Source organism: Chrysochloris asiatica, unplaced genomic scaffold (assembly GCF_000296735.1).
Source record: "Chrysochloris asiatica unplaced genomic scaffold, ChrAsi1.0 scaffold00004, whole genome shotgun sequence".
In the NCBI taxonomy this organism is placed as follows: Eukaryota; Metazoa; Chordata; class Mammalia; order Afrosoricida; family Chrysochloridae; genus Chrysochloris; species Chrysochloris asiatica.
This window is the reverse complement of record NW_006408522.1, coordinates 33,439,315-33,451,802: the sequence shown is the minus strand read 5'-3', so window position 1 is coordinate 33,451,802 and position 12,488 is coordinate 33,439,315. Positions and strand designations below refer to the sequence as shown.

Here is a 12,488-nt window from a genome sequence, read left to right as displayed (position 1 = left end):
TGGGCTGCCAAAAGAACAAACAGATCTGTGTTGGAAGAAGTGTGGCAGAGTGCTCCTTGGAGGCCAGGATGACCAAACTTCATCTCTCATACTTTGAACATTATTGTCAGGAGGGACCAGTCACTGGAGAAGGATATCATGTTTGGTAGTGTAGCATGTCAGAGAAAAAGAGGAAGACTTGCAGCAAGATGGATTGGCCAAGTGGCAGCATCAATAGGCTCAAGCGTGGCAACAATTGTGAGGTTGGCCTAGGACCGGGCAGTGTTTCATTCTGTTGTGCATAGAAAGAGTTGTTATGAGTCGGTACCGACTCGATGGCACCTAACAACAACGCCATTATTATAAGATGAATCCCAGGGTTTGCAGTGTTTTAGGATTGATGAAAGACTGCAATTTCCTTTTCATTCTTCTGTTGTATTTAAACGCCAGGATATTTTCAAATGAATTTCATATTCTATCACCTCTTGGCCAAAATGAGTTTTATAATGTGATTTCAAGTGTTTCTTGAATTTTCCCGAGTGTCAGTTAAAACAAAAGTTACATTAGTGTAATTTATCTTGTGAAGTAACACTGTGTCTTTTTTTCTCCTCCCCAGGCTGACACCAACAAAGATCGTATTGACATTGCCAATGCCAGAGCAAAGAAACTCATTGACAGCTAAAGCTATTGCTGTACTTGATCGTGTATTTACTTCCTTAGCTCCTCCTCCTTCAGAATGATTACCTTCTCAGAGTTTGAAATTTTAGTCCCACACTCTTCTAATCAGGAGATAATGTGGAAGAAGGGCCCAAGGAGTAAAAGCCCCCTTATTTAAAAAAAATTTCATTTTCCTTTGAGGGCAGACTGTGCTAGCCTTCCTTCTGGTATTTTTTCCTCAGCTCATACTCTTAGGCTGGTTTCCATATATCACATATAATTTTTTCATCTTTCTTGCTTACTTCAAAGCAGGTTGTTTTACTTTTGAGATTTGAAAGCATTGCCAAAGATAACCATGAAGAAGGAAGCTGTAGGGTTGATTTTGGGGAAAGGGGACAGAGAAAAAAGGGGTTTGTAAACCTCAGTAAAATCCTGCAAGCTCTGAAGCAAAAATTTATACAGCCTCAGTGAAAGTCTAGTTGGGTTTAGTTTTTGGTTCAAGTTGTAGTTATTGTCAGTAAAGCTTGGTTGGAGCTTTCATACACAATATTTTGTTATGCATCACAACTTTGCAATGTCTACTCCTAAAAGAGGAATATAATGAGTTTTCTTAAAGCAAGTTTAATTTCTGAACTCTTAGTGATTGATAAATGTACATAGATTTTGTGATTCCCTTCCATATTATATTGTTCAAGAACACTTTGTATAAACAGATGGCTTTTTATTTTCATATTATTATAGTATCATGGTCCCATTACAGGCCTATAATTTGTAATTAGTCTTTGAAGGAAAAAATGTAAATAGGTATTTGTAACATGAGAATTTCTCTCTAAAGCAGGGCTTAAATTTGGGGGGAAAAGTTTGACAGACTTTATCAAGTGAATTCAGATTTACCTCAGTGCCAAGAATTATGTTTAGATAGGAAAAAAAAGGAACTTACTTTGATCTCAGGTAGAAAAGTAGATTGCTTTGAGTTTTATATAACTTTAGGTTTGGTTTTTTTTAAGCTAGAATTTATTCTGTTTAACTAAAAGTGATTTGGAAAATTATGCTTTTGGTTTAATTATTCATGATTGTGTCATTCTCTCAGTGTTGTGTATTGAACCATATCCAGGATAACATTTATTTAGATCCTAATCAGTGTTAGGAGAATCTGATTTATACCTGTTACTTTTATTTAAAAACTAACATCTACATATTTCAAAGCTATTATAATATATAGATTGGTGTGGCCAATAATCACTGCTTAATCTTTATAATTAAATTTTGTAACTAACCAATGGAATTGTTGTTTCAAATAGCCAATGTGATTTTGTGACTATTATTTTGAGGGCAACAATTTAATCACTTATTTAACACGTTGAATAAAGCAAAGGTCCCTAAATAAAGAAACACTCCAATTTAGAAAGTTACTTTTAGCACCTTAATAATTTTTATTGGAAATATTGACAAGGTTTTTCTTTATATGATTAATCATACAGTTTGTTTTAACCATCACTAGTCTTTTATTAGGAGTCCTGATGTGGTGCTGTAGGTTAATGCACTGGACTGCAAGGTCAGAAGTTCAAGCTCACCAGGTGCTTCTTGGAAACCCTATCAGGGTCGCTATGGGTTGGAACTGACTCTATGGCACTTAACAACAACAACAGTCTTTTACTCATTTGGGCTTAAATACACTAGTGACTGAAAGGATAATGTTTATGTACAAGAACTATAATCCAGTTCCTGGGGAAAATGCATTTAAAATGGGAAGCAAAGACTGAAAAGGAAATTATTTAAAGTGAGACTAAATTAAGCTCTCTGTAAAAGAAATGCTCTATGCTAGAACCAGTAGTTTGCAGATGATGGTTAATGTGTAAAGTAAGAAGGTGCAAAATAATGGGGATTGTATTACATCTGAATCCCTTTCCTAAAGCAGTGAAAAAACCTTCTTTTAGTACTGTCTTGTTTAAAGGAAATAGTCCTGAGGATATCAATATGCTGCCCCACAATATAGTGCATTGGTTAGAAGCATGAGTAAAACACCAATGATTTGGATTTATACTTGAGTTGTCACTTATGGCTAAGTGACTATAAACCTATAGCTGCCCCTCAGTTTCTTTGTCTGTAAAGTGGGGATAAAAAATCCCTACCTTATAGAATTGTTAGGACTCCACATGGGTAATACATGTAAAGTACCTAGAGCAGTGTCTGGTAAATGTAAGCGTTTAATGCTATTATCCCTAGAGTAGAGCTCTTTTTGGCTCAAGGATCCCTTGGTGAATTGATGAAAGAAACATAGCCCCTCAGAAAAAGAGACACTCAAACCTGAACCAGTGCATAAGTGAAAATCATGGAGGCATATTAGGAACTTTTTCCCCAAGTTTCTGCTACTGGGAAGAAGAGGAATGAGGAGGCCACAGATAAAAAAGACCTTATACAAAGTGGATTTAGTAGGTTGATAATGCAGTAGAAATAGAAGCTATTGACGTAAAGCGTTTTTCTGATTCTCTCCTTAGTATTACTTAGAAAACTTGTCTTTCCTTAAGGCAGTACTAAAGGTCTGGAGTCTGACCTCCTGGGTTCAAATTTTACAAGCTGTGTGAATTTAAGAAAGAATACTGATCTTTCTGAGTTATGTTTCTGTTACCTTTCCAGTGGTTATGGGCACTTAAATTGGTGCCTGGACCAAGTTAAATATTCAAGTTAAGTGTTCAAGTTAAATATTAAAAGTACTATTACTTCCAAACAGTAAATTGACTGTAAAGTATCCTCAGGTCATTCTTCTTGGATTAATATTTAGATGCCTTCCTCTTTTCCAAGTGTTTTGTTGTTAAGTGCCGTTGAGTTGGTTCTAACTCATAGTGACCCTGTATAGGGTTTCTGAGGTGCGGCTGGTGACCTTGAACTGCTGACATTGTGGTTCAAACTGATCTTGCGTCTAACATATTAGCCCACATTGCCACACCAGGACTCCAGGTGTTAAGAGTCATCTAAATTGCAAGACAAACCTAATTTTGAAGTATAAAAGTCAAAGACGTGGTGGCATTTATAAGCTAGGAATATGCACTCCTCATTATGACATTCCAAAGAAATGAAATTCCAAGTAATAAAGATGTGTTATTACTTCTAAAACGTATGCTAGGGCTGTTTTTTAAATGTTCTATTGAACAGGAGTGGATCCAAGCAGCTTGACTATGTGAATAAAACTAATAATCAAGTCTCCTTTTTTCTCAACATAGTATCACTCAGCTTAATTCTCTAATCTTACTACAGGCAGTCCTTGGATTTGTAACAGACCAGTTCTGGTCCTAGAACTGCCTTTAAGGCAAATTTGTATGGTTAAGTTTGAATTGTTGTTGTTGTTGTTAAGTGCCGTCGAGTTGATTCTGATCCATAGTGACCCTGTATAGGCTTTCTGAGGAGCAGCTGGTGAGCTTTGAACCACTGACCTTGCAGTGCAAACGGCTTTGCAGTCTGGCGCATTAGCCCACAGCACCACACCAGGAGAGGTAGGTACAATTCATATCTAAGGTCAATTAGTCATATGTTTGCCTTAGTATTTAGTATATAGTGTACCTTCTTATGCATAAAAAAGAAACACATCCAGATACACTAATTTGTAACAATAATAAAAAAGTGTTTTTCATACGTCACAAAGTAGCATCCATTTGTTAGTATGAACCATTCATTGTATATCTCTCCAATTTTTAAAGAACACTTTATTTAGGGTTAGTAGGTTAGTAACTATGTTTGTCCGTAAGTAACCTGGGCTATTTTTACTTAATACAATGCTCAAATCCTCATTATACATAAACTACAAACTACGTCAGTCATTCCAGGTATGAGTCTTAAGTATTTTAAGTAGTTTACAAACAAACTATTTAGAAGTTGTGTTATGTTTGTGGCCACTCTGCTTGGAAATCTGTAACCAATAACCAGCATCCCTTCCTGAACTTCATTTTTCAATTTGTATCAGTAAGTCCCTTCTTCAAGTTACTAGTAGTTTAATGACAGTATCTTTACTCCTCCATAGCTGGGTCTATTGTTTCTTCCTTCAGTTTTAATTCTCCCTACCCCCCCCCCCCCCCCCCCACACACACACGCACACACTCTTCAGTGCTAGCTCTTTTCATGTCTTATGTGGATTTTGAATGACCCTCCCCTTAATGTAAACTTCTGCTTGGTGGTGGTGATTTGCCGTGGAGTTGGTTCTGACTCACAGCGACCCTGTACAGGGTTTCTGAAGCTGGAAATTTTTACAGGAGCAGAAAGCCTCATCCTTCTCCTGTGGAACAGCTGGTAGTTTTGAACTGCTAACCTTGAGGTTCTCAGCCCGATTCGTAACCACTACACTACCAGAGCTCCTTAAACTTCTGCTTACCAGTCATTTTATACTTAGTTGCATTTAGAATTAATTTCTTTAAAAGCTGTTTTAAAATCATTCACTTACTAAAATTCTAGGTTCATCCCAATTACATTCCTAATCACATATTTCTCAGATATTCAGGTTCCTCTTCCGTTAGTTATATGTCATTCTTTTATGCTGCTCCAAGCCTTCTATTTCTGCACAGCTTGCCAGTTTCTACTTCTGTATCTTAGGGACATGAAGTAAATGGCTGCATTTGCTGAGTGCTTTTATGTGTCTTTTCAGTGTATCCTTGCAACATACCTGAGATGTATGAGGTTAGATTGCTGATTCATAAAGGTTTTGGATTAAAACCTGCAAATGCTTAAATTCTTCCTCAGTATACTACACTGACTTCCAAACCCAAGATCTAAAGAATTAGGTAACTGAGAGCTGACGGCCAAACTAGAATCTAGGTCTCTAAAATCAGGTTAGTTTGTCACTTCATATTTGTACACTATTAACATTGGGCATATTACTTTTATATAATCCCTGCTCTCAATGGGCTCAGTTTAGCAAGCGACCGATAAATATAACATGTAAGCCTAGAGCTAGTACTAGATGGGAAAACAGTTAATGCAGTTTAGACTTAGGGAAAGGGCTTAGACTAAAGTAGAATGTTAAGTGAGAGGGCATTCCTAAGGGAACAATATAAAAGCAAGGAAAGGGGAGACAATTTACTATAAATTTAGGGTGCAGAATTGTATGGCTGGTCAAGCAAATGCGAGGGAGAAAAGGGTATTGAAAGAATTCGGGGTCCCAATTGCAAAAAGTAGTAGTAACTGCTTCTCAAAGGGGTAGGTGTAGGTCTTTAAAACTTCAATTAATAATGAATTGGAGATATTTCTTTTACCACATTTCTAATTTCTGATTTACTAGAGAAATATTTACTGGTGAAATATTTAGAGAAATGTTCATTGTTTAATGGATTGGTAAAGTTAATGCACTAAGCAAATTTATTTACAAAATTTAAACTCCTCAAGTGATTCTGATAAACTGGCACCCTTTGTCACTCTCCCAAATCGAGAAACAGAAAAATAACATATGGGAAAATGAAAAAACCTAGATCAGGTTTAGGGTTGGAGAGACTTCTTCATATAGAATAAATACAAGGCTCTTAGGGTCTCTTGATTTAATGCCTAAGCTAGGTTTGTAAAAAACTATCATTATATGGTTAATCACTCCTTGGCAAGGAGAAAACTTCAGAGAATGACCAGTGACAATATGAAATCATCTACTTGGGTACCTTTAGATATTCTTAATGGCATGGTTCACATACCACAAAATGTTTCAACACCAGTCACATGGAGACATTTCACTATTCATAGATCACTAGAACAAGGGCATGAAAGGCTTCCTAATCAGTTTACTTTCTAAGTTAAAAGAAGAAAGCATCATTTATTGTTAACATTCTCCTGTGTTCTTCCTTTAAAAGATTAATCTTGGTTCCAGTCAAAGTTAATAAAAAATTCTTTATTTAGCATATTTTCTCATTCAGAAAATGAACTTGATAAATATAGGTTGTTTTAAAATATTGTAGCAATGATTTTTCTTAATAGGTAATCTGACTAGTAGAATTATAAATAAAAAAGAGGAAAGGGAAATGACATTCCTAACAAAAATTCAGGAAGATCTTGATTATTAAAATTCCTTTTATCTTACAAGTTTTGCATATGCGGTTTTATCTCTCCAGAGACTTCTACTAATAAGGCACCTGCAGTAGTAAAACATTTGCTACTGCAGCCTTGGGGAACATATCTTAGTGTTGTAATGCTTCTCTAACAAAGCAGACACTTAATCAAGACAATCACATATTTAGGTACATCCTAAATTCTAAGGATAAACACTGAAACTGAACTGATGGACAAGAATAAAATCATAAGTCCTTAATTAACCATAGCAGATTCTTACAAACTATTTGAATTTCATAAACATATTAAGTGTTAACACAGAGGTCTAATGGCAATTGACTTTATGAAAGTTCGCACTTTGAAACTAAAAATGAATTTCAAGCTGTGGTGTAAGCTATTTTGTTACTAGGCAGCACCCCCTCACTGTATAAATAGCCAACTACCTTCTGGTTTCTTAAAGCCAAATCAATATGATGGTTTTAAAGATCAGAATTGTCCACAGCCGTCCCATGATTTGAGATGGAGGACTCTTTCCTATGTCTTGATTCTTTTTCTCTTATCATAACCAAAGCCCTGAAAAGGCTAGATTGTTGAGTGAAATTATCTCCTGGAGTGTCTTCTCCTTTAACTGCATATATCCTTGCCAGTGATAGGAGCCTTTGATTCAACCAGGTTCCAACAGTTTCCAAGTTAGCATCCTCTTACGGTTCCATGCTCCTGGAGAACATCATGCAAACTTCTTCTTGGTGGCTGTAAACCTCTCCATGTACTAAAATCATGAAAGAAGTATAGATATTTGCTATTCAGCCTGGGCAAATAAAAACTTACATGTTACTGAAGTTTCAATTTTTTTTTTTTTTTTTTTCATTTTTAAATGGTTTTAATGCATATGGCCCTTCATTTCTTATAAAATCTAGTCATTTTAAATGCAAATTTTAAAAATACAGTTTAAAAAATAGTTTTGTTTTAAAATAAGCCCACAAAAAAAGATGCTTTATAAGAAATTCTACGGAAAAAAAACCCATCATTGATACAATATATGCACATTGCCTCATTCTTAGAACCCATCTCCAAAATGGGGAAGAACAACATAATCTATTAATGTTCAGGTGGATTACATCACCATACTTTTCTTGCACAGTGGTTAGAAATACTGCCATGCACTAATACATACCTTATCATAGCCTTCCAGTTCTCGAAGTTTCTTTATCTCAAAAAGATTGCCTTCTACAGCAAGTAGACAGATCTGGGAATCACTAAGGATGCTCTGTGGAAGCATGCTGAGTTCAAGACAGTTCTCTTCCAGACGGAGAATTTTGAGACGAGGACAGCAAGATATTTTCACTGAGATCTGTGATATCTATAAAACAAAGAAAAACAAGGAACAGCATAATGGTGAATTTTTTACATTTAAAACAAAAAATACTTGACTATTTGCCCTAGTTCTCTTTTCTTTTACTGCCTCTACTTTCTCATTACCTTATTATTCTAGAAACCTCTATTATCTGGCTCTGTCACTACTACACCAAAATTATTTTCATGAAGACTACTGGTGAATTTTCGGAGACTAAACTTTCTGATAACAGCATCATGTACATTATAAAAAATTAGAAAACCATGCAAATTTAAAGAAAAAAAGTTCCCTGTAATCCCACCAACCAGCAATAATGACCATGAACATTTTGGTACATTCACTACCAATATTTTGTGTACACACATGCTGATCACTTTATTGCTATAGTCAAGGATTCTTGTCTGCCTTCATCTTCTGTTGCATTTGACGATATCCCTTCCTTGAAACTCCCTCTTGTGCCTAATTGGCCTTTTTCTCTCATCTTTTCTATATGGCTTCCCTTCTTGTTTCGGTGGATATTTTTCAAGCAGTAGTCCCTAATATTTAATATCTGATCTTACTATACTTTCTTCTAGAAAGCGCATCCATTTTTATAGCTATCACTTCTGTTATGACCTAAAAATCTTTATTAACATTCATATCTACTCACCTACATTTCACTCCTATTTCTCCAACCCTTAGTAAAAATTCCCGTTTGGATAGCTCATTGTCATAGCCTAGCCATTATGGATAGTACCAATGTTATTTTAGGCCTTCAAGCTCAATGCCAAAAAGTTTTTTAATTTATTCACCTCTTTTGTCTTCTAAATGCTGCACCTCACCAAATTCTATTGACTCTGCCTGGTATCAAAGATGTTAGTCTAGGTCTGGTTCTCGAAGTGTGTTTCTAGAGCAATACCCTCTGAGAGCTTGTCAAACCCCACTCCTAACATACTGAATCTAATTTGGGGGGTGGTGGAACCTAAGTCATCTCTTTTACAAGCCCTCTTTGTTATCAAAGCTTGAGAACCACTGATTGAGGCATCAGTAGAGCTGAATATGAAGTGCTTATTTAACATGTATCACAGATGATTCCTACTCACAGTGACCCTATATTATTGCTTAAATGAATCACAATTTCTCCAGAAACCTCAAGAACAGTCTCTAGAGAAAAGCAAACAATCTTAAAGAATGACTAAATTTTATCATAATGTAAGGCCACTGCAGGTTACTTATACTTTCCTTTTCTCAAAAATAAATTAGGCAACTAGAATTAGATGAAAAGAGTAATCTGATAAAATTTGATGAACTTGACCCACACCTATGGATGCAGTAGCTCAAAAGGGGGAACAAATCTTTACAGCAAGGATCATCCCCACCCCCTCCATACACAGAGTAGACAGGGATGGGCAACTTGGACAGTGGCTACCCAAAATGGGGGGAATGGGGGCTACAAAGGCAAGAAGTGACTGGCTTATAAGCTTTCAAGAGGGAATCTAGAGCCAGGGGGCCTGGAGGAAGGTAGAATCTCCACTGAGTAGTATCCAGTCTGTCTAGGTGGGGCTGATGAAAGGAAATGGGGATAGGTCTCTTGTGATAACAATAGTGAGTAATTGTTATCAGGACTGACTGTGAGGGTTAGAAGTGTAAAGGTAGATGTTTTGTAGCTAGGAGGGGAGGTCCCTGGGTCCATCAAGGGAGAAGAGTGGAGAGCAGGGCCCTACGCAGAGAAGCACTGATGCCAGAGATGGAGGCAGAGATGATGACATGGAGAGATGGAGTGGCTGGGTGCTTTAGACACAGAGAGGGAAGGGGGCTGTGTGCTGACTACCAGGGGCAGGCTTACAGGGAATATCCTGTGGTTGGTTGATGATGCATGGAGGGGATTGTAACCATGGCAATGAAACGATGTATGATACGATGAATGTTAAACTAATCATATAATTCACAATAAAACATTTTTTAAAAATTAGGATCATTAAATAAAAATAGACATTTTAGGGAAACCATTTCTTTAAAAAAATATGATCCTGCAAGGTTTTAGTATGCAGTAGTCATATTTTGTAGTTTACAATGTGTCTCCATCTAAAGTAGATGAACATATTGCTGAAAAACTTTAATTTTTAAATTCCCCAATCTGGATACAGAATGATACAGATAACTCTCTCTTACATTCTAGAACAGTGTTGGCCAATGAAACTTTTTACAATGATGGAAATGTTCTTTATCTGTGCTATATAATACAGCAGCCACCAGTTACATGTGGCTATTAAGCACTTGAAATATGGCTAGTTTGAGAAACTGAGTTTTTTATTTAATTTTATTTCAATAAGCTCAAGGTCACTGTCTCACTAAACTTAATGTTTCATCAATTTTGTCTTATGCCTAGATCAAAGATTATTTTTCCAGGCAGCTTCATATTAACAAAAGCACATCCAAAGTAATTAAAACAAATTTGAAATATTGAAATATTAAAGCTGTTCAATAATAAAAGGATCTGTCTCCAGAAAGCTTACCACTGAGTTGTTAAGCAAACACCGAACACTCACTTGACAAAAGTGTCAAAGCAAAGTACAGAACTAACCTCTGATGCCCAATTCTGAGAGCCTATGAGCTCTAATTTCTACTTTTAACTTCGCAACACAGCTCCTTGCTAGATTAACTAGGCTTATTTCCGGAGGATCTAAAGAACTCTTCCAGATTTGTGAGGCTACGGTTTATTGCAATTCGCTCACCCTGCTATCCATCCCTCCTTCCAGAAAATACCTACACAGTGAGCACACACTTAGCATCCCTACTAACTACATGGCACTTTGGGCTTCAGCATTAGTGCAGCAGCCCATGAAGTACTCCTCGCATCCAGCTCTCCATGATTACAGCGTAGGGAACAAGGAGTGACTCAGATCATAAACCCACACATGCTTTAGGAAAAGCCCTTAAGCTCTAGACCTGGTTCTGGTTGAGGTTGAGTTCGATGACCTGCAGCTCCCCCACCGTGTCGGGTATACTCCGAATCTGATTCTTAGAGAGATCCATCACATCAAGATGCCGTAGGCTACAAAGTTGGGGTGGCAATGTTCGGAGTTGGTTCCCAGAGAGGCTCAGGGTCTTGAGAGCAGAGAGTTGCCCAAAGGTAGATGGTAGTTCTGTCAGGTGGTTGTTGTTTAGGCTTAGCATCTCTAGTTTTTTCAGATTGCATAACTCATCAGGCAGAAAAGCTGGCAAAGAAAATTTTTTAAAACCTGAATCTAATATAGCTCAAAAACACCTTGCTGAAGTTTTTAAAGTTTCATCTTTTGTTTTAAAATATGTGGAATTCCCACATGTGCCATTTTTAAGTATGGTATTTGCCTAACGCAGCCTTCAGAAGTGAGGGTGTAGGAAATGTAGGAAAGCATTTGTGTATAAGGGACTCCTTTGTAAAGGGGGCCGTGGCACAATCCAACAGCAATTTTGTAGGATTTTAGAAGGTCCTCATTTTCCCATTCTATCCCCCCTTCCAAATTAGGTATATGTTTACATTATATCCCAGATATTGGTCTTCCCTCTCAAGTCCAACTTGACCCAGTACCAATCATACCACCCGAGGAGGTTTGTAAATGCAATTAGAGATTGAGAAAGCTTCCAGGACTCTGACATTCTCCTGCATCTTGAGCCCTCTGAACGGTTTTATAGCAACAATAAAATCAGCTTGTAAGAGAAAACCACCCTTCTTAACAGCTGATCACTAGCAAAAGCTTCCCAGGCGCAGATGCCATACTCAGTTTGTTGTTGTTCAGCGAGAGGCTCTTCAGCAGAGTGAACTTCCCAATCAGCATAGGCGGTAAGCTCTCGATCTTGTTGTTGGACAAATCGATGGTCCTGAGGTTGCTCGTCAGCTTCTGCAACTCTAAAGGGAACTGGAGAAAGGGATTCACAGTGTGGACAACCCCTCACAAATTACTTTTATCGCCCTCGCAGTCCCTTTCCCCTTAATTTTTCTGGTCGTTCTCATCCCAGTCTCACCTCAGTCAGCCCACGGTCCTTGAGCTGAAAGACTCCTGTTTTCTGCGCGGTTTCCACATGAGCGCGGAGGGCACTGTTTCCCATCCTATTGCCGAGGTTCAGGTCCCTGAGGGAAGGAAGCGCAACTGTCACCGTCTGGTCCGTTGGCCTTCCGGAGGGATCACACACTCCGGCTACCACCTCCCGCCAATCCTCGGGGCCAGTCCGGGAGTGGCGAGGACAAAAGGGAAGGAAGGCAGCCCGACCATCAGATGGGTTGCTTTTGCGAAACTTTCGAGGCCAGGCGCCCTTGGAAGCTCATGGAGGACCACGAGCCCTGGAATTGCTTCCTACCCCTTAGTTCAGACCGCTTCGCAGAGGAAGACCCAGATCCCACGCTCGCCTGGGATGCGCTCTTCTGGCTTCCGCTTGGGAGTAAACGCCCTGAGACGTCATCAAGCCGCGCCGCTCTTTCGTGGCTTTCGGTTCTTCCTCCGAGCCACCGCTGGTGGTGAGT

The 12,488-nt window shown here is 38.1% G+C and overlaps 2 protein-coding genes across 3 annotated transcripts in view; one reads left to right on the top strand and one right to left on the bottom strand.

The window, feature by feature from the left end:
• Positions 1-661, top strand: part of SNAP23 (synaptosomal-associated protein, 23kDa) — an 18,711-nt gene extending 18,050 nt beyond the window's left edge. The window contains exons 7-8 of the mRNA XM_006831731.1: positions 347-385; positions 594-661. Of these exons, the coding sequence (XP_006831794.1) occupies positions 347-385; positions 594-661 (107 nt within the window). The remainder of the gene's footprint in view (positions 1-346; positions 386-593) is intronic.
• Positions 662-7,381: 6,720 nt separating this feature from the next.
• LRRC57 (leucine rich repeat containing 57) lies at positions 7,382-12,427 on the bottom strand. Of its 2 annotated transcripts, none has more exons than XM_006831729.1 (6): positions 12,340-12,427; positions 11,993-12,117; positions 11,748-11,886; positions 10,937-11,205; positions 7,829-8,014; positions 7,382-7,423 (listed from the first exon to the last, which is right to left on the bottom strand). In XM_006831729.1, the coding sequence occupies exons 1-6, from the start codon at positions 12,425-12,427 to the stop codon at positions 7,382-7,384; spliced, it is 849 nt and encodes a 282-aa protein (XP_006831792.1). The 2 variants fall into 2 exon arrangements, with proteins under 2 accessions (XP_006831792.1, XP_006831793.1); XM_006831730.1 differs by having other exon boundaries at positions 11,993-12,098; positions 12,375-12,427.
• Positions 12,428-12,488: the final 61 nt, after the last annotated feature.